The sequence below is a fragment of the Lonchura striata genome, chromosome 2 (genome assembly GCF_050655825.1).
Source record: "Lonchura striata isolate lonStrDom1 chromosome 2, ASM5065582v1, whole genome shotgun sequence".
Taxonomy (NCBI): domain Eukaryota; kingdom Metazoa; phylum Chordata; class Aves; order Passeriformes; family Estrildidae; genus Lonchura; species Lonchura striata.
In genome coordinates this window covers 118,074,786-118,096,430 of record NC_140704.1, presented here as the reverse complement: position 1 = coordinate 118,096,430, position 21,645 = coordinate 118,074,786, and the positions used below count along the sequence as shown (strand labels likewise).

The following is a 21,645-nucleotide window of genomic DNA, read 5'->3' as shown; positions in this document are numbered from 1 at the left end:
CATCAGGACAGTAAGTAATTGGAATTCTTAGGCAGGGATTCCCAAAATTATTGTGGCTACTTCTTTACAGTACTGACAGCAGCTGCAACAGCAAAACTTTGTGTTCATCATACAGAATAAACATACAAGTGTTTAGAAATCCTGAATACAGGTTTTCTGACACAGATTTGAACTGCAAGCTGTGAGGTGTATAAATATTTTTATAATTGAATGACATAAACGAAATTATTGGGAATTTGACAGTTTTGTTCTCAAAAATTTTGTCATCAGACTGTGTTGTCCTTGACTTCTTAGAAATGCAATAACCTAACATTTTCCATTATTGCTTATTCATTCTGTCCAGTGATTTACAAGTCACAGGGCTTCTAGATGAAAGTAAACAATACACCACAACAATTTCCAGAATTAAACCATTAATTAATTGGATAAAAGGTAGATTTATTCAGGTAGTATTAAATTCTACTAAAATTGCAGTCCTATTATTTACAAAAATAAGGGTTTTTTGCACTTGCAAGAACAAATTTTTTTTAGATTAAATGTATAACTTCTTCTTACACAAAAATATTTTCCCCTAACTTCTATCAATATGTGCAACCCTAAATATCCATACATATCACAAACTCCTATCTGTCTTAAAATTGCACTAAGGTTCACCTCCATGTGCAGGCAGACAGCCTGCAGAAACTGGACTCATAAAAATGAGGTGTGCAGATTTATGCAGACTTTGGCCTTAAAATAAATCTTACCTGACAAATTCTTGTTAGCTCTAAGATTACATCTAAGTGTGAACTTAATCTTCAAATCATATAGTGTTGCTATATTGTAAACAAATGTAAAAATGGGTTTCTATTCTATTTTAGGAAAGACCAGAAACTGGTTTTGAGCAAGAAATAGCTACTCATTCTACACTAAATAAATCTTCAGAAGCTACAGAAAATACATAATTTTTAGCTAAGGTTATATAATTCACTACAGAATTTTGCAGAAAACTGTAGGAGACAACAGGAAAAACTCTGGTACTTGGAAGAACCCTGTAAACATCAAAATAGAGAAGACAGAGAGTAGCAAAATGAAAACGTAGGGATTTTATCTTCTTTTTGCAGTTTAATCTGTGTTTCTGAGAAAATTCTGGAACTTTGACTATTATTTCTTTCACATAGACAGAAATCAAAGAAGGTAATTTTATTTAGTTGGGGCTGGGTTTGACCACTGGTTCACATCCTTGCACATCCTGACTGCTGCCTGTCATTTTTCTGTTTCTATACAGCATCTCTATTTTTTACTGCACTGTAAGAATCCTACTAGAGTGAGACCAGCTTGTTACATTTTAGATTATGCTTCCATGAATAACTAATTTATAAATAGACTAATAAAATAGCATTAGATATTATAAGTATATTAATGGCAAAATCAATAGATGTTATGTGGCTTGTGCTGTGGGTTGCACATGCATACAAGAAACTACTTAGGACTATAGCAACTTACTGACTTCTTGTAGATTGCAACAATTTATAACTACTAATAAACCAATTATTAAATTAATTGTGAAGTATTTGAAAGTACAGACAAAAATCACTTAGCCAGTTGCATAGAGTTGTTTTGGAAAAGAAAGCAGAAAACAAAATATTACATTTATGAATTTTCTGCCATGTTTTGAGCCACCAGGTCTGGAGGCTGAAGCCTTATATTACATAATGGATATATTAAACATAGTGTCAAAATATTTTTGGAATGCTTTATCAAGTGGCCTGAAGATGCATATTAAAATGAGAAATTAGTTTTGCTTACCTATTCTTTCCATTTTTATAGCCTAAATGGAGAGCACAGTTTAGCTGACGCAGAACACATTTGGGGAGAAAATGTAAAATAAACTCCTCCTCTATCCCCAGAGGAACTCATAAATTCAGACAAAACATTCCTTTGAGTGCCACAAACCCACTGACATTTTAGTCTGGAATGCAGCTGTCTCTAGCATTTCCCATCAGAATGATTTCTGGAGTCTATGCATTTAAGGAATCACCTTGATCTTTCAAATCCACAGCAGGGTTAAGGGACTCTGTGGCACAGTTCAGGAAAGCATGCTTCTACTTCAGAGTAATTCAGTGCTATGTCCACAGTGGGGTTTTTTGCCCTTGCCTATAGGCAGAGCTCATTGATACAATTTTTCCTTGAATTAACCTTCAAGTTTAAGTATTGAGAATACTTTTAAATTCTAATTGTATTTTAAGATTGACAGCATTAAGTCCCTTCTCTACTCCTTTTTATGACAATTCTTAAGGACCTATTAAACTACAGTCAGAGGTTTGAGGCCCACTGATGGCCATATTGCAAAGAATAGACCCCGAATATTATCTTAATTGGCTTCCACAGGTAGGTTGGTCTGAGTGTGGAGACTGTCAGTATTTCCATGCAGGAATTAACATTTCCAAACATCAGCAGGAAACACTGTCTTCCATGTACGGATGATGTGCATAATGGGTGTGCACACCAGTGAAGAGCTATCACAACATGCACTTCAACAGGTGCAAACAAGGTCGAGCTACCCACAAAGAGATCTGCAAGCTGTAGGCAATCATCTGCAGATACCAGGTAACTGAGACCATCTGTGTCTCAACAAAAGTTATTTACTGTTATGTTGAAAACTATTGAAAGTTTATATGCATTATACTTGGAATACCTTGTGAAGTTTAATTCCTCTTCTCAAGGATGGACCACATAACACAAAGGAGACTTTTGTTATATCTCCAATATCACCAACAGTCAACTGTTAAAAAAAATAGTAATAATTAACTTTATGTATTATGTAACAGTTTGCATGGCATACTTTAAGCCCAAAAAAAAAGATAAATACAACAGGTCATAATATTAGTCAATGACGTTAGTGTTAGGAGGAGGAAGTCCTATTAAGAGTGCAAGTTAATTTGGACTAACATTTGTATCATAAATTATGTCTATTTTTTACTGAGGGAAATGGTTGCAGAGCATAGGCCAGCACAACAAAAGGGAGGAAATGTACAACTGAATTCTGTTTTTCAAGGCCAGTTCTTTTCTCCTCACTTGATTCAAAGTTAATGAGGTTTTTCACATCAAATTTGGCATTTCCTCAAGAGAGTTCTCCTAAGTGATATGTTTTGGCCCAGCAGTGAGAACTTCTCCAAGCTGTGTTTATTTAAGTCATAGAGGTGTAAACATTAACTCTGACAAGCAACCAGTACACATAATGTCATACATATTGGCTACAATCCTTATTTTACTGAAACTCTTTGGTAAGACTTGTATGAAGTAGAAAAGAAACCAACCAAAAAGGGAGTATGGCTTAGATTTTGAACTTTCTGTGTAGGTGATTTCCCTTTTGTTCCAAATGCAACAATTTCAATGTTAGGAACATCTTCCGGTACTTGTGTGCAGTGCAACCATGTTTGCCATTGTCCTCTACTTTTTGTATCTAAATTTTCCATGGGAAGAGATGTCACAGATGTTTCTGCAGTAAAAGAAAACCTATATTTAGAGCAATATTTGTTATAAGGCATTATAAACCAAAAGATTACATTGCCTGGTAGTGCTGGATGTAGCACAGGAAATTCAGGCAACAAAGTCACAAACCCCTCATTATTCATGTTAGTCCCATGGAGGGGTAGAAAACCAGGCCAGTGGCTTCGTGGATCCATGTCACACTCACACAGAGGCCATGCCTCTTCTCTTTGTATTGTTCCAAGGACAGGAAATGTCCTGCCAGAGGAGATTCTTTCAATTGTGCCATTTCTCCATCCCAGGCATAATTTCTTCCCCTTTGTTTACAGAAGGCATGATTCACCTTGGTCCAGGACTGTGCCCCTCACCACTGGGGTATCAATGCTAAGTTCTTCCTACTGTGTGAAGTAACCTTATACCAGCTGTGAACTGCTCTGCCATGCAGGAGTGACTAATGGAAGTGAAGGACATTTCTGCTTGTACTACCTTTGAGTGGAATTGCGACTTCTACAAAATCTTCCTTGGAGCGTTTATTGATCCATCCATTGTGAAAAAAAACATGTGCAGAAAAAGGGTAGAAGACTTCTTTCATAAGAATTTTTTCCAAAAACCACCTATCTGATTGAAAATAAATAGGACATTATTAATTTATACCTTTTAAGCAACAAAATATTCTGTGTATGCAGTCATAAGTTTCTACCTTCATCAAATCAATAAAAGGTTTTCTTTTGACAGACTTCTTAAGGAAATAAATTTTATGAAAATATATTGGCTAAGTGTATGTGTTTCTATTTGTTCCACTACAATCCAAAATAGTCAATGTTTTTACGGATCTTGTGAAATTAAATGTAGGGATAGATTTGCTGTAATGATCTATTACAACTCAAAGTAGAGAAAGGCTTCTGTATGCAATCTCTAAACACAAGAAACCCCAATAGGAAATTATATTATCAATGTCCTAATGGAAAAAGGATCAGGATTTCTATGACATTAGCCATTAGAAAATCCAGAAATTTCTTTCTGGGGAGATACTACTCTATATAATAAGGAACAAACCAGCTAGTTTTATCTTGATTTGAAACCATGATTGTTTGGAAACAAAGCATTTGAAGAGTCACATCTCTGAGTCTTGGTAAACTTGGTTACATTCCCAGTCTTGCTGAAGTGAATGAAAGTTGTATTGTTCATTTTAATGTTACCATCTAGGAAATAGTCTCCCATCCTGTTTTTCTGAGTCCAAGTTTAACCTACAAAGTCATTTTGTAATCTTGGGGTTTTTTTTAGAAAAGAAGAAGGAACAAGAGACTCAGGTTATCATACTCTGGCACAATCATTTCCATTATCAACATTACCCTGCAGGAGTAAAATACCTGTAGAATCTCTATTCTCTTGTGTTTAAAAAACAATGGGCCAAAATTGTAGCCAAAAGCTTAAATAAAATACCAATTCATGATACTCTCTGTTGTTGATATTTATTTTCAAGAAATAAGCAAATGTTTTTTAGTTACAATAGCTGCTTTGGAGTCAGCAGTAGGATGAGAAAACATGCTGCAGCAATACAGCCTTTTTATCTGCCAGTCAACCCCACATATGCAGGATTAGAAGGAAAGAACCTGTGAGGCCAGAACAGCCTCTCTTCTCAATCTAATGAACCAATTTTATGCTCTTATCTTTACATAGAAGCATATAGCCCTAAAATAAATTCATTTTTTTACATATCCATCATCTAAAAATGTACAGCAAGTCAAAATTTTAAAAAGTTTCAAAAGCATGATGGCACACTGCTTCATGAAAAACAAGAGCTTTGTTGACTATGTTTATAAAAAGATAGAAACTTCAATGGAGAACAATTTCATATAAAATTTACAATTTTACATTGCTATATGTCCTTGGAATCCCTTGCACAAGATCCAGCTGAATCTGGATACTTGACATGTATAATCCAAAAGAAATAATGAACAGCAGAAAATGGAAATTAATTTCATGTTTTCTAAATTTTTTTAACACTTTTGTGTTAAATTTCAGACATTTTTGAAGTACTAGGATTACGTAAATCTAATAATCTACATCATTACCTTACATTAACCAAAAAAATTACCAACCTTTGCTTAGACTTTTAAATCCAACACAAACTTTATTCAACTTGCCAAGGTATACAGATTTAATTTTGAAAATATCCACCTGCAATATGAAAATAATTAAAATTATATTTTAGTTTAACTTAATAGGGGTTTGGTTTTGAGTATTTATCAGTTTAGCCTAGTGTGTCTGATCATTGTTTTGCACCTTGATAGAAGCAAATTTATCTCATCTATGCCATTTAATTATTTGATTTCATAATGAAATATTATATACTGTAACTTATCTTTTCTTATCCAGTTGATATTATGAGTTATGAGTTTCACAATGCCTCTGTATTTAGTAGGAAGTATTTTTGGAAAAATCAGATACACACATTAGCAATAAAATTCTCATTTCTCATACCTTCATGGACTGAAATAAACAAATCTTAGTGTGTTGAAAGTTACTTTGGTCCAGAACCTAACTTGCAATGAAACTGATAAATACTAGAGGTCTAATAATTCTGAAAATCTGGAGCAATTTAATTTTCACTAAAATTCACAATTAATTTAGTGGGAATTAGGTATGCAAATGGGAATTAAGTAAATTATATCTGTAAAGATTTCAACCACTGTGCTTTTGGGATAAGGACGTCTCCTTGAAATCATCTCTACAATAGGCCAGATTTTCTACATACAAAAGACTTGAATGATCAGTAGACTTCATGGAGCCTTTCCTTTTTTCTATATCATAAATCTCTATAGATTATTCACCTTCCTGCCTATATATGCTCATCTTCCTCTTTGAACAGTCATCTTCATAATCTCTGGGAAAGCTCACGGAAGTATGTGCATTGATACTGGGAGCACACATTGCTTAAAATGCATATTAATTGGCTTTTCTTAAGTGGGCCTGAAAAAATGAGGTTTGGAAGCATACAGTTTATGAATGGATTCATCTAATCTTTTAAGAAACCAGCTGCAAAATTAAATCTCGACAGCTAAGATTTTTATTTCATGTGATTTCATGATTTATTCTGTTGAACACAGAAGCAGTTGTCTTGGGAAGTTGGGTTGAAAATGCAAGTTTGAATATAACAGTTGGGGAGTAGTTTTTGGGTTTGGAAAAAAATAATAAAACCCTTGCATTGTTCCCATAGTGGCACAGTTCCAGAATTTCAATGACTGTGAGAATAATATTGATCAAAAGAATAATTTTGAAAAAACAGCAATAACTAAAACCAGAGCATTCATCATTTGAGTGTAAATTGGAGTAAAGAGAACTGCAACAGACTGAATATCCAAAGAGTTGCTACTCGAAATCTTTCCTATACGAAGAAGATTAGGGTCTTATAGCCTAGGATATAGAAAAGCCCTTTAGAATTTCAGAGGAAGGATTTAGCAAGTCTGCACAAGCCTGTTCAAAAACTGACACAGAATCTGGATTATACAGAAAAAATCCTTGTGAATTTGCAGATGAGTAGTACTTCCACAGGAATGAGTATTCACAGAAGTCAAGTGCTATTGTTCAGGTTTTTCTCTACAAGTTTTATTCTTGGCAAAAATGTAACACATTCTTATAAAATAAAGAGGTTTTTTTAAAAGGTTGGGACAGTTTGAGATTTTGAAAGAAAGAGGAATTTGTCCCTCTTCCAGCCTGTACTGATACCTTATCCATTGTACCAGGCAGTCTTGCTGTTCTGATTTCTCTGACACTATCCTTAAGACATACTACACAGGACTATTATCTGTTATCATCAAAAAGACTAATCTATACAACTCCCTACATTACTCCTTCAAGCAAGATGAGCTCTACTATCCTGTCATTATTTTCAGATTTAAATTGTGAACTGATCTACCAGTTTGATCAGTTCTTGATGAGCATGACATTGGGTATGCATATTCTCTTCCACAATGGAGAAAGAAAATACAGAGGACATAATGAGTAAAATCGGGGTTTCCTTTCATACAAAAACCTCGTATCTTCTAGAATCTTCAAGAATAGTAAGAAAAGCAGATAAAATAAACATAGGTATATGTAAAGAATAAATGAAGCATATATCAAGTACATTTCTCTAGCTTTCTGCACCAGAGAAGAAATTACACTAGGCTGGCTGGCAAGAGTGAAATATTCTCTCCCACCCTCCCTAAAAGATTTCCAGGTATTTCATTTACAATTTCCTTAAAACAAAAATACAAAACAAAACAAAAACAAAAAAAAAAAAAACCCAAGTTGAAATTCTAAACACTAGAATCTAATAAACTATCAGTTAGACAAGTTCTTCTGATTTGAAAGAGATGCTTCCTTTTGATCTGAAATCTGTTTTAGTTACTTTGTTCTTTTGCCAATAACTACTCAAGGAATTACTCTTCTAGGAAAAGCCATTTAATCTCAAAAAGCAACTGTATGTTTACCAAAAAGCAAGAAGTGAGTGGAAAATTTTGAAAAGTGAAAAAAATAAGAGTCTTCTTGGAACACTGACAGTGTTCAGGAAAGTTAACAAGGTAAGTTCATAGACTACTTTAGATGGAGTGCCTAGAAATTTATCTTACAGAAATATTATTATTTCTAACAAACTGGCATATTTTAATAAAGCAGTGATGTTTCCCCAGCCTTTGAAGTCTGGAATATTAAAACAGAACTCTTAAAGGTCATTTAGTCCAATCCAGAATTAATTTATCACCTTAACTGTTTTACTGTAGCACAACAGTGATGATGCTTGAAAAAAATATGTTAGCTATGGAGACAATCATTATACGGAATATAAAACATTAATATTTTTGATACTCTAGCCATAAAAGATTTTCTGAAAATATAAGTTCTAACAAAAAGACACACAGATTCAGTTACATTTTTCCTCATTATTTTACCTGCCCTCTAGCAAAAATGATCAGGCTGTTTTTTGAGTTAAGCCATCTCTTCCCCGAGTCGCCTTTTTCTCCTAGTATACGAAGATAAACTTCTCCAGTGGCATCTGCCTTCTTCAGGTCTCCTGTGTGCAAATGGATCTCATACTCCACAACTTCAGAAAAAATAGACAAAATAAACCCAAAAAGTCAGCAGGAGAAAACACTTGTCATCTTGCCTGACACCTGCATTATATACCAGTTCTTAGAATTGCAGATTTCACCCTAATCCCATAATGTACCACCAAACAAGGCCTCTTCAGTTCTGGTGACATACACATAACCAAAACACATTATTGCTGCATAACAGGATTACAGGCTAAAGATTTGCTCTGGTCTGCCACCACTCCCAGAAAATAAGTGCTACTTGTTGCTCTCTGGGGAACAGGATCTCTTGTGTACTGCCCCCTTCCATATAAGAAAAAAACATACATGCATCCTCTTCAGAAAGTCTAATTTTTTCTATTATTTAATGATATTTCTTTTATTTTCCATCCCTCTATTTTTATTTATCACTGGTTAGAGCATAATACTATCACAATGTTTTTAAGTTAAAATATGTTAATACAAAATAAAAATAATAAATTAAAAATTCTTTGAACATCAGCTTTAACACATAAATAGAAAAGCCTCCTGATATTTTGTATCATTCTCCAAAGAACCTGCCATTACTGATATAATAGCCCACAAATACAGGTCAGATAACTGAATTTTGAGTTTAAGGGAAAGTATTCCTGAGTTTCTCAGCTGTGGTCATAGTACAGAGATTAGAAGAGACACATGTCCCCTGTACAAAGCTTCTGCTTCCTTGCCTCTTTTTGTCACACTACATAGGGATGCAGATGAGACCAGACTGAATTCATCTCAATGAAACTTCATGGAAATCTCCTATGTTCACTTTTTAGATTACCTATTTCAGCCCCTGAGTTTCCTATGGAAACAAGGAACAAGGAAACACTTGAACAGAAGCAGGTCACAATCTCAATGCTCACTGTTATTTGCATCATTTTAGCAACAAGGACCCCAGGACAAAATAAGAAGGGTTTTTTGGGGATAGATTTTATTTCCGTTCTGATGTTGTGTGCTCTAATTCAATTATAATAGTAAGTATCATTTGTATAGTGTGTTCATTTGGGCTCATTTTTGTTATGAGCTGGCACTGTCAATTTAGGAATCTAACTTTCGTGGCTATTTTAGGACTGAGATCCTTATGTAGCCAGCAGGGGAAGGCAGGTGCTACAGAAAACACCTCTGATGGGTTCCCACACATTCTAGAGATAAACACTAGAACTCAGGAGTCTAAATTTAGATGGTCTAAATATTCCTCTGCTTCAAACCACAGGCATAATTTCTTCAGACTAAGAATAAAAGCTATGCTCTTGTAGCAACACATGTTTGTAAAACATGACTGTTAAATATTTTTACAAGGACAACACTTTTCTCCACTGTAAAATGCAGAGCCACATTTGGGGCGCAGGTGATGAGCAGTGCACATGTACCAAGCAAGAATGTATCTGAAAACATTTTTATTATCTCTTGAACTTTTTTATCACAAACATGAAGAGTTTGTTTCGTTGTTTTTTGGTTTGTTTTTTTTTAAGAACTGAGCAGCCTTAAAATCCAGTGTTTTACAAGTCCTGAGCTATGTTTGACTGCCAAAAATTATCAGCCCTTTCTCCCACAGCCTTCATCACTGTAGCGGTAGAACACAGAAAACATCTAGACTATGTGACATTTACATGCTGGAGAAACTCCCAGCCTCACTCTGCCTCCTGCCCCTCCCTGGAACTTGGCTGGCTTTACAATATCTGCTTTCCCAGGCAATTCTGGTGTGCAAAGGAGGGGAGTGGTGCTTTAGACAGACATGAAATCAAGAAGAAACAAAGCACTTTCAGTTTCACAGCTGACAGTACAAGCTAGAGAGCACAGAAATGCATATTATTCAAGTCTGAAACATATATTTCAGTCTACTGTACATCACAGGATACATGAATATCTGAGTATACATCCTGGAAATGTCTGATATTCTCAGGATATTTTTCTTCTTCAATCAAATTTTTTCCAAAATAGAAATTTTTAAGCAAACTGTACATTCTTTAAAAACATTGTAATTATGAGAAAGTTCTAGTAGGTTTAAGAATGATTCAATGAACCCAGAAGCTGAAGCTGTCATTTAGTTTTATGCGTAGGTGATAGGAAAACAGGGAGCAGAAAAAATGTTCTGAGGATATTTATTTTAAGCTTTTCTTACAGCTCTTTTCACAGGTTGGTGCTATTCATGTTGAGTGTTATAATCAAAAGGTCTGAATTCAAATATTGTGACATCTTGTATAGCTATTTCTTTCTATCTCTAAAACAAAAAGGTCCCATAACAGGATTAACAATTTAAAAGAGTAGGTTGTAGACTGTAACACTAATATTTAAATTGATTCATTAAATAATAAGGGCTGCATAAGTCTGACAATAAAACTCTGCTAGTTTCAATAAACTTCTGAAATATATTTATTTGTCTTTACCTTTTATTTCATAAGAATTATGTCTGAGAAAATCTGCTTAAATGTAGTTTTATTTCACTGCAGCAATATTTGCTTCAGGGACTCCACCTGGGACTATTATTTTTTAAATAATTTAAACTAAGGACTGGGAAAATTCTTGTAATTGATGGTATCACTCATATTTGATAATAAGAAGTAAACCAAGAGTTTTCCAAGCCTGGGGCCCTAACATATCTTATTCCTTTCTTCAAGGGAGTTAAATATGTGCTGCCAGGTAAAAGACAAAATAGCTGCATTAAAGTCAGCACAGCTACACAGACTTGATCTTTCTAGAGTTCCAGATGGTTGAAAATACATGAGCTGTCCAGGTGACACTTTAGTTAGCATTTAGCCAATGGCATTTTGCTTTTAGGGGAATTAGGATATGAAGTTTCTCTGTTGTTGATTCAGAGTCCTTCCTCATCTGTGTAACTGGGTCATGTGAGAGGATGTGTTGAAATCAAAAAGCTACTTGTATGAATAAGATCAAAATATTTTAGTCCATGTGTCTGGCCATTTCTGTGGGGGTAGATGAGCAAGCACAGTGCTCACATTTTTACTGCTTTTGTCCATTAATATTTGAATCATTAATACACAGACCCATGAGCTTAGCTTAGAAATGTATGTAGCGTTTCTGCTGAGTCAGTACTTTCAGCTGGATCTGATGAATCTATTGATGCATAATTTAAAGCCCAATGCAATCATAGCAAATATTTACTATTAATTTTCCACTATTTAAGTGAACTAAAAGTATACAAAGTAGCCCCTATGAAAGGAGTCATAACAGAAAGGGGATGCTGGGAAATATGGTAAAAGTTTTTACGCTGAGTTTGGGAGCATTGTGTTCTGTATGAACAGCATACCCCAACAACAAAAATCTACTAAGACAAGGTGTTCTGTTCAAGCTTGTCATTCTTTGGCTCTTCCCAATCCTATTTATAAAATTTCTCTTCCAGATGTAAGACAACATATTGCAACTGAAAGCAATCATCTGATGTTCATTTAAAAAGAAAAAAACAACATAAATTAAAGATAGGAGAGTAAATGCATATTGGTTTTTTATTATTATATTGCATTAATTTCTTATGTGTGTGTCTTTGAATAAAATGAAAATAAAACAAAGAAGACATTTTAGACTGAAGTAGTATTTGGACCACAAAGAATAAAAGTGATATTAACACTTCCAGTTGTAAATCATGGGACCCCACAAAATGGTTTGTGAGAAACTTTCTAGGCTGGTAGATACTCCTATCTGAAGATTCATTTTTGAAAGAGAGCATATATATATATATATTTTCCTTGAAATTTTCCAAGAAAAACACCCTAAATTTCTAATATACCTCAATAATTAATTATTTTACATATCAGAATAATGCTTTCAGACAGTATCTCCATTTGGCTCTTAGCACTATAGAGGCTTTGAGAGGTGTATCCTAGAATTTTAACTTTTTTAAATTTTTGGACATTTTATATGCAGTAAAAAATTTATCAAGTTTGAATTCAGAAAATAATTGTTCATATTTACAGTCCTTCTCATTTTTTCTTAAATAAATTAGGGAAATAGGGCCTTTTAATAAGGTATAGAATTACTATATTCATAATTGTAAATCCAGCACATATTACATCGAACACTCAATGTTTTTTGAATCTGATGGATCAAAAGTCTAAAATGGTAAGATTTTTCAGTACATGAATACAAGGTGACAATTTTTTTTAAATTATGCAAACCCACACAAAACCAGAAATTTAAAGGGTCTTTACTGCTTCTTTCAAGTTTCAGCTTTAAGTTAGATGAAAGATATAGGAAACTCTCTTTAGAGAATGGTCTGCAAAAGTCCATGTGGTCTATTTTATTTCTTTTTCTGGGCTGCCTCCATCTTTTTCTATTAATTTCCATTTAAGTAGGGCACTCTTTGTTCTATAGCCTCTAGCAATAAACCTCTTAACTGGCACTAAAAGCCTCAATATATGATCTTTACTTTCTCAATCAATCCTTTTTATTCTAATGAGCTGAATAAATGGAAAGCTTGTCCTTAAGTAGTAGTGATCAGGTTATCAGTACACAATTGGTTGTTCCAGGGGAAGTGGTTGGGGGTGGTTGGCAGAAATCACTTAATTATCTCTCTGGCATCATATCGTTCACATGTGTTATTAACAGCAGAGAAACATGCAACTTGATGTGTATTTTTGTAGAGTATCACTTGCTGTGCTAGGAATTTCTCACTGACATCAATAAAACACTAGTGTAATTGAAATTCTTAAATATATCTTTGCTGGCTAATATCTCTTGGCTGGTAGACTTTAAAAAGTCTACCTTTGTTGTGTAGGGGGTCTGCAATTTTTTTCTTCTTTACTTTGTTTCTAGATCACATACATTTCTTTGTGAATAGGAAGAGACAAATAGTATCATACAGTAGATAATATTTTGTACTCATCTTCAGCTGACATAGCATTAATTTGAAGAGACAATAAATAATCAAGAGTTAAAACTGGAACATCATCTAATGTGAAAGAAACCAAATACTGTGTTTGGTCACCAGTTAGAGCATCTCTCATAATCCTCATACCAATGATTTCTCTTTTGTGGTAAATGCATGTACAAAACCATCACATTACTTAATATCAAATTCTTATGGAAATCTTCACACAGTATTTTTAGCCCAAAAGAGATGTATTGGTATTCCAGAGACAGATCCTGACCCAGTAACAAAAAAGGACATATCTTACCAGGCAAAGGCTCCTGATCTGCATAGAGAGCTGGCAGCTCCACACATTTGTCTTCCTTAGGGTTGAACCAGCAGTCAAAAGCTAAATACATCTCTTCCTTTGTGCCTGTGTGCTTCATATGCAGTGACTCTAAGTGCCATGGCTGTTTTAGCTCACTGTGTGGGCCAGTTACTTGAACTTTGTATATTGAGCCAATATCTGCCAGTTCATCCTGTGTGAGGAGAAAGACGAGATGAATGGATCTCATTTCAATTGTGACAGAACAAACATAGTTGGCAGCTGTATGCAACAGTTGAACAAACTTCAGTAGTTAAAAAATTGGAGCAGATTTATAACTAGTACTATTTTCTAATAAACTTTACTAATTTCTGATCAACATTACTAATTTCTAATCCATAAAAAATTAATTTAAAAACATGAATGAGGAGTGGGAATGCTTGAGGTTTGATATTAAGGAACAAGCAATGGCAGTCACTGCTGAAATTTATACACAGAAGAAGGCACAATGTTCATATATATATTACACAAATTCAGTAGATTGTTTTCAGGCACAGAAGATTTAGCCAATTTTTAAAACTTTGGACACTGTTAGAAATATTTCTTACAACAATAAAAGTGATGCAATTAATCATAAATTTGAAAGAAAGCTAATCCAGTTTTGAGGAAACATCCAAGAGATCTTTCATCCTCACTCTAGATCATAGAAGATGCACATTAAAATCTTGCATTCATACTTGAGAGAAAAAACCTATCTACTTCTACTGGGGATAATGCACCATCTCTAGGGCATACCATTGCTTGAATAGGTGAAAGCAGAGGAGGCCTTAGATATTATACTTAGTGGTTTAAAAGAAAATTTTTTTCACTGTAAGTTAAAAAAAAGAGAGAAAAGAGGTGTGTTTTCCTATTCAATACTTCTTGGAATTTTCCCCTGCTTTTTCATTTTAAATATCCTCAGATGGTACAACTCCATGTGACCTGACTTCAGCCTTTCCTCTGACAGGGACACTTCCATCTTCACACCAGAGATTCTTGGAAATAACTCAGAAAAGCACTCTGAGTACTCCTCATTTTGGATCATGTTTGTGGTTAGTCTACCTGCTTAGTTCCTCTTTCACTAAAGAAAAGAGGAGCATCAAAATACAACAAATTATTTCTTTAGCTTAATCATAAAATTCAATTCATTAAGAGGAAAAAGTAAGAGACAATAAATACCAGGGGGGAAAAGGGAAACTATACTAGAAAAACCAGTTCAGATAAACTGATGGCAGGGATGAATAAATTACATGAGAGAGAAGAGAAAAATTAACCTTCTGTGCATTTTATCTCATTTATGATTCTTCCTTCTCTATCCTCAGCCCCAAAAGCTCTACAGTATCCCATGGCATATTGTATGCTTACAAATTGCTGATTTTTGTGGGATCAACAAAGCCTGTAAATCAGTACCTGCCGCGTGCTATACACTGCAATGCGCACCAAGGGACCAATTCGCTCACTTAAACATTCTCAGTATGAGACACTAGGAGAATTTGCTCATTCAGAAACCATTGTTCATGTGTTGCTACCTACAAACAAAAATTATGATCTGTGCCCAACTACACAGAGGACTTAAAAATCAATTTGCTAGTTTAGTTTAAAGAAACAATTTATCTCAAAATTAAGTGGATTATTGGCTACATGATTCGTAGGCTTTTCTTGCAACAGAAAAAGGTTGAAGTACTTTGATCTGAATTGCTTTTCCTATGACTTGAAGTGGCAACTTTTTGCGACTCAGGTTGCCGTAGAAGATAAAAGAAAGGCGTATTGGATCCTCTTCAGCACTCAAGTCAGATCCACTGATATCCATTATCCAGAAACCTGATGACTTCATGTTGATTTCAGGTAGTTTAGGACTAAGAGTCGACCTTCTACCTTTAAAAATCATCAAAAAAAAAGGAAAGATGACAGCATGAGAGAATGATATAATCTAGCAGGACCACAGCCTTTACAGTACACAAATAAAGCTCTTTTTGCAGGTTATGTTGTATCTATAGCAACTGCTCACTAAGAATAACACATCAATATCTTTATTATCTTTTTGGTGAAGAATTTAGCAGCTTAATGTTCTTTCTGTGTTTAAATTTTAATTTCAATGGTATTTTTGATGCCAATGTCATGTTTGGAAGTAATTGCTAAGAGAATATTTAGTCACCTTTTAGAAGTCTAAGTAATGTTCTTTTAAAAGCAATCAGCGTTACTAAAGTAAATTATCATTTAAGAGCATTTAGCCATATGTAGCATGTAGGCACCTAATGCAAAATGAACAAATTCTAATGAAGTTTTCTTGTCACCAGATGTTACCTAGCAAAATAATAGGTGTTGTAATAGTGTGAGACTGACAGGTAACCTATAACAAACACACAAAGTTGTTTGCCAGATGCTCAGAAGATCAGTATCACTAACTCCCTCTCTTTTTTTTTTTTTTCATTAATTGTTATTCTTTATTTTAGTTCTGTTTTAACCAGTCTAGGTAAAGTGAAAATTATTCCATGAAGAGGAACAGCTCAGGAAAATTTACTTTCTACAACTTAAAAAAACCACACAACTGAATCAAGGATATCTTATGTTTTACTTCCTCTGAACAAAGTTCAGTAGTTCATTTCCTTTGCATTTAATTCTTTTCACAGGATTCAAGAAACCTTTTGCTACTTCTGAATGACTAGAAGTCCTGCTGTAAGTGTTCTTTTGCCAAGTACATCCAGGTTTAGATTTGTGCAAATCATGGAATAGAAGTAGGTGTGAAATGAGCAGAAACGAGCATACCAGAACTGCTGCTTTGTGCTGCGGAATATTCTCACAGGTAACGATTAGGCTCATTTCACTGAAGTAATTTTTCTTTAGATTTCAAATGAGATTCTAGGCCGAAAAATAGTGCATAAAATTTAAGCTATTTATCCCCATGAGGTGCACATCCTAAGCTTGGTTATTTATCTCTCATTTAAATATGCTGTGTTTAATTTGGAAGACAGGTGTTCCATATGCAACACATTGACAAGACAGAATTATACTAACTTTGACCTTACCAGATGTGCTATAACACTAAGATCAAACTGAAAAATTACATTTTCAATAAAAGAAGGATACTATAGACATCTAAATGAACTGTAGTCAAATATATGCATATAAAAATGGGCAGGTCAGTTCTGCAGAACTTACCAACTGTTACAATCTCACAAACAGTCTCACACAAACCCAGATGAGTGTCAAGCCAATTCCATAGTGGAAAGACCCATTCTTGGTCTGAATCTTGTGATTCCTTGACTGTTACCATTTTGAGGTACATCCCTGCTCCATAGCCTTCTCCATCATGCCCTATGACCACTTTTTGCAAATGACTCAGAGAAACAGCTTCCACCAAAAATGAATCCACCTGCAAAACAGGGAAATACAGAATTTTTACTTGAAACTTCATGGAAAATATAGGCTTGAATTAATCTGAGAATTCAAAATTTTTAAAGTCTGATTCCTTATGAAGTTTAACATGGCATCTCCCTGCTGAATCTAAGAAAGCACACACTGATTAGAATTAACATTTAATCCTATATTCATCATTAATTATGCACTGTAATTTCATTTGATCTTTGGTCAATATGAATCACTGCATCAATTATTTCATATTACATTTAATGTAATATGCTTACAAATTATACCTCAACTTTCTGACAGTCAGTTATTATAAGATTTTGGTTCTAATGAAATTTCTATATTTTAGATATCACATTTCTAAAGCTTATCATACAAGTCTAGATACAGATATTAATAGTTCTAAACAAAAGTTAGAAATCTGAAGAGTGTTTTTACTCCAAGATAGCTTTATAATTCTTCTCCAGTAGTCAGAAAATCTGACATTTTACTTTCCCTACAGAATGAAAATAATTGTGGAGCAAATTGAGAAGAGCAATGGAGGAAGTTAAAAGGAAAGTGAAGGGTAAAAGATGAGAGATGGGAAGGGAAGCAGAATGGAGAAGGCAGAGATAGACATGAGAGAAGCACAAGTAACAATAGATGAGAAAAGAGACCAGAAAGACAAGATAAGTAAAAATGTGTAATGCAAAGAAAGAAATTGTATGTCCCACTAAATTTCTGTAAGAAAGCCAGATGTTCTGTATAGGGCCCAACCAGGGGCCAGATGGACTTCACAGTAACAGCTGAAGATTAGAAAGTTATGAAAAACTGGAGTTTGAACAGCAAAGTCTAGGAATATAATTAACACCATAATAAAAATGAAATAATTCAGTAGTAGGCACTAACTAAACTGGATGTCAAAACAAGTAAAAAACCAAGATATTAGCAAGCTCATCTCTAAAAGAATACAGTAGTTTTCAAAGTCCTATGTGTTTTTCCTATTACTTTTTAAATAAAATATTGGAGAAACAAATTTTCTGCTACTGATAGTGAAAGTACTTAGATATAACAGAAAGATCTTATTTTTTTCTAGTAATAGTCAGAACCCAACAGCAGATTGGGAGCAGAAATCATTAATTTAATTAATTAAGATATTTTAGGAAATAAATCCATGTATGAACATAAATTAAAAGAATTACATTATAGTGCTGTCTTCCTTATATAGGCATAGTTCTGAGAAGTACACAGAAATGAAATTTAGAAATTGTCTCAGTTCATTACTGATTCCAATTTTACTCTAACCAGTGCTGTGGCAGTTATCTAATAAAATTATTTCACAGAAATCTAAGCCTCTCCTTGACAATGGACACTTTCAAACATCCTTGTTCAGTGAGTGAATGTCTAATTCACAAGAGAAGAATTTTATTTATAGAGATTATTTAGAAACACTGGGTTTATTTGCATTCTTTTTCTAAGTGGATTTTTTTTGTCTAAACTTGCTGATGATATTGAGTTGGTGTTTCAAAGTGGGATTTCAGAAACATCATAGACTGCAAAAGTCTTGTGGAAATTTCTCTAATTTTTCACTAATTGTTCAATTTTTTACTCCCTGTTCTGTCCTAAATTTTGAAGAGAAGTCAGAAGCATGATCACAGAGGTTCTCCCCACTAATCTGCTTTCTATTGCTCATGTGGAGTCTTTATTGCCATATGGATGTGTTCTTGTATAGGAAATAAATAACACTGGAATTGGTCTATTGTGAATATCTGGAAGATAAATTCTGTGAATGTTTCCAAATTCTTGCATATCTAGCCAGATGTATCCGAGCAGGCATTAAGTAACACTTAATGCAGTGCTAACCCCTGTACATGTAAGACTGCGGTATGGAGCCATTACCTTATTTCTCTGAAATTTTCTTCCTTTTGTTAGAGATGTATGAAGTTTCCTCACACCTGTGTCTCCTCTTTTGCCATAGAGAGTGATATAAACGTTTGCAAAAGTCCCTGCTCCCCAGCGGTCACCAATATGCACAGAAACAACATACTTATAGACTGTACAAAAAAAAAAAAAAAAAAAAAAAAAATTAAAGCTGATTAAATACAAGCTATACTTACAAATAAAGCAGCAACACAGAATATTTAGTAAGACTATAGATTTTTGTTTTATTTCTGCAGCTGCAAAATAATCTGCTTCATAGTGAATTAAATAATCTGATCTCTTTGTGCTAAACTCAATGAAGACTTTCCACTCACTTTCTTTGAAATTTGAAGGAAATTGGACAGTTTAGACTTATGAATGTAGGCAAATTCTGCCTGATTCTGTTTTATTGTGCAAGATCTACAAAATAAGAATTCATTTGAGTTAGTTCAGGAGCTAAACTAAAAACTAATTAAAAACTGAATTATCTTTGAAATAGATAATTAGCACAGGTCAAAGAATAAGGTTATGCAAATTTAAATAAGAAACAGTTGCAACATAGCATCTGGATGCATGACATGACATACAAGTATAAAAAATTACAAAATGTACTTATTAACTTAAAGAATGAAACTATAAAGTCTTTGCCTTTATATTGGTTCTGTATGAATGCATTTTTACAGTCAGATCAGATTTTCTTCTGAAGAAGATCATTTAATTGCATATATATTCAGGCTCATACAAAAATATAACCAAAATTTTTCAAATGTCATTTTTAATGTACAGTTCTGCGGAGTTAACATTTAACTAATGTAACACTATACTTTCTTTTAAGGTCATTAATAGAGTTGGGTATTCAGGAATCTGAACTTCTGGAACTTTAGTTTAGCAAAGCAGTCATGTCTCTAATTACTTTTATCTCATCTGTAACTGCTAAATTTTCTGAACAAATGTAAGTCTTCACATTCCAAGGGCATCTCTGAGACCTCTCAGCATGGCAAAAAAAAGTAGTCCTTAGGAAAAAAAGGCTTATTTCTGTGAAATAAGCCTTACTTCTGATACTTATATCAGCAAGTGAAGGTATTGTAAACTATGTAATTCAATAGTAACTCTAGAACAAATAATTTCTATGGCTTTGAACTGTTTGTTTCCCTAAAACATCCAATTGTATTGTTCAGTTTTTTCATTTAAAATCATGCAGAAGACTTGGCAACTGTAAAATTCAATATGCAATTTAACTGGAAAATTAAAATATCATTTTCAACATTCTTTCAGTGCATATGTGAAGACAGGTGCAACAGAGCCACTAAAGGCATCAAATCCAGAAAAAGCACTATATTATATCTGTGGCACTGATATATTTTCAAACAGTTAATTTACAGTGTTTCTGTCTTCTTGGTGTTTTTACCTGGTAAAGTTTTCTGGTCTTCAGTGATTGTGGGGAATTCTTTTACCAGCTCCTTATTCCCTCTCTTAAGAGAGAGCCAGCAGTTACACTCAAAGTTCAGTTCTTGTTTCGTATCCAACTCTTGTAAATGAAAAGACTTCAGATGCCAGCCCTGAAAGCCTGGCACATCATCACAGCTGACTCGAATCTTGTATACATCTCCCAGATCTCCAGTCTCAACCTGCACCAAATAGCATGAGGAAGAGGGTACTGTCAAGGCTGATTCACTTAGAAAGATTTTCTCCAATCCCAGTGTAGGATTTCTAAACTTAATGGTAAATAATGTAAAAGTTTGAGGCTGGTATAAGTGTGATGATAGAATCAATAATTTTTATTTCATGGTATAATCATGGGTGAGATTATCTCCTTTATTAGTATTGCGAGCATGATACTCTGTAAGCATATGTACTGTAAGCATGATAACTTTGGAGTGAGTCACAGCTAAAATTAGTAAGATCTGTGCATTTAGGTTATTTAGACAAAAGGTAACAGAGAAAGTTGTGACCCTACTAGATAAAGAGAACATTCATTTATGATTAAAGATTCTAATATCAGCAGCCAAGTGAGGTATTAATTTAAAGATGATTACTATGAGCCTGGAATCACAAAATTGTTTAGGTTGGAAAAGATCTTTAAGATAATCAAGTCCAACCGTTAACACAGCACTGCCAAATCCACCAGTAAAACATGTCCCTGAGTGCTACATCAGCATGTTTGTGAATACCTCCAGGATGGTTTTTCAACCACTGCCCTTGTCAGCCTGTCCCAGTGCTTGACAACCCTACTGGTGAAGAAGTTTTACTAAATTCTCTTTTGCTAAATGGTTTTGACTAGAACATAAAACTACTTTACAACCAATTCTTCATTAAAGGAAAGGTATATTTCTGAATAAAAATAAATATGTTACAGAAATAATTGTGTAGAACAACACAGCCCTGTTCCCATACTACATGTGGAAATTCAATAACTGGTTGCTGATTGTGAGTAATGATTTGCATGACATTAACCACTGCATGGTAAGTCTCCTGAACAATGGGAAGTAATGTGGCAGCCATGTAATGGGTAGCTACAAGAAAGACAGGATGGGAAGTGATTTTGAGTGAAACAACTGAGAACTAGCAATTTTTAAAGGCAACATTTTTTTTTATTAAGTATCAAAATACTTAATAAAAAAAAATATTGCCAGTGGCTTTGTTCT

At 34.0% G+C, this 21,645-nt stretch overlaps 1 protein-coding gene across 12 annotated transcripts in view; it reads right to left on the bottom strand.

Moving 5' to 3' along the window:
* The window catches only part of RP1 (RP1 axonemal microtubule associated), a 198,606-nt gene that overhangs the window by 60,084 nt on the left and 116,877 nt on the right, over positions 1-21,645 (bottom strand). For all 12 annotated transcript variants that reach the window (XR_014952910.1, XR_014952905.1, XR_014952903.1 and 9 more), the window contains 10 exons: positions 20,409-20,628; positions 18,980-19,134; positions 16,895-17,108; positions 15,420-15,610; positions 13,700-13,910; positions 8,403-8,554; positions 5,574-5,652; positions 3,958-4,089; positions 3,300-3,481; positions 2,678-2,764 (listed from right to left, as the gene is read on the bottom strand). Coding sequence is in view for 4 of the 12 variants with exons in the window: in XM_085572110.1 (XP_085428236.1) it covers positions 2,678-2,764; positions 3,300-3,481; positions 3,958-4,089; positions 5,574-5,652; positions 8,403-8,554; positions 13,700-13,910; positions 15,420-15,610; positions 16,895-17,108; positions 18,980-19,134; positions 20,409-20,628 (1,623 nt within the window). In the remaining 8 variants the exon portion in view is untranslated. The remainder of the gene's footprint in view (positions 1-2,677; positions 2,765-3,299; positions 3,482-3,957; positions 4,090-5,573; positions 5,653-8,402; positions 8,555-13,699; positions 13,911-15,419; positions 15,611-16,894; positions 17,109-18,979; positions 19,135-20,408; positions 20,629-21,645) is intronic.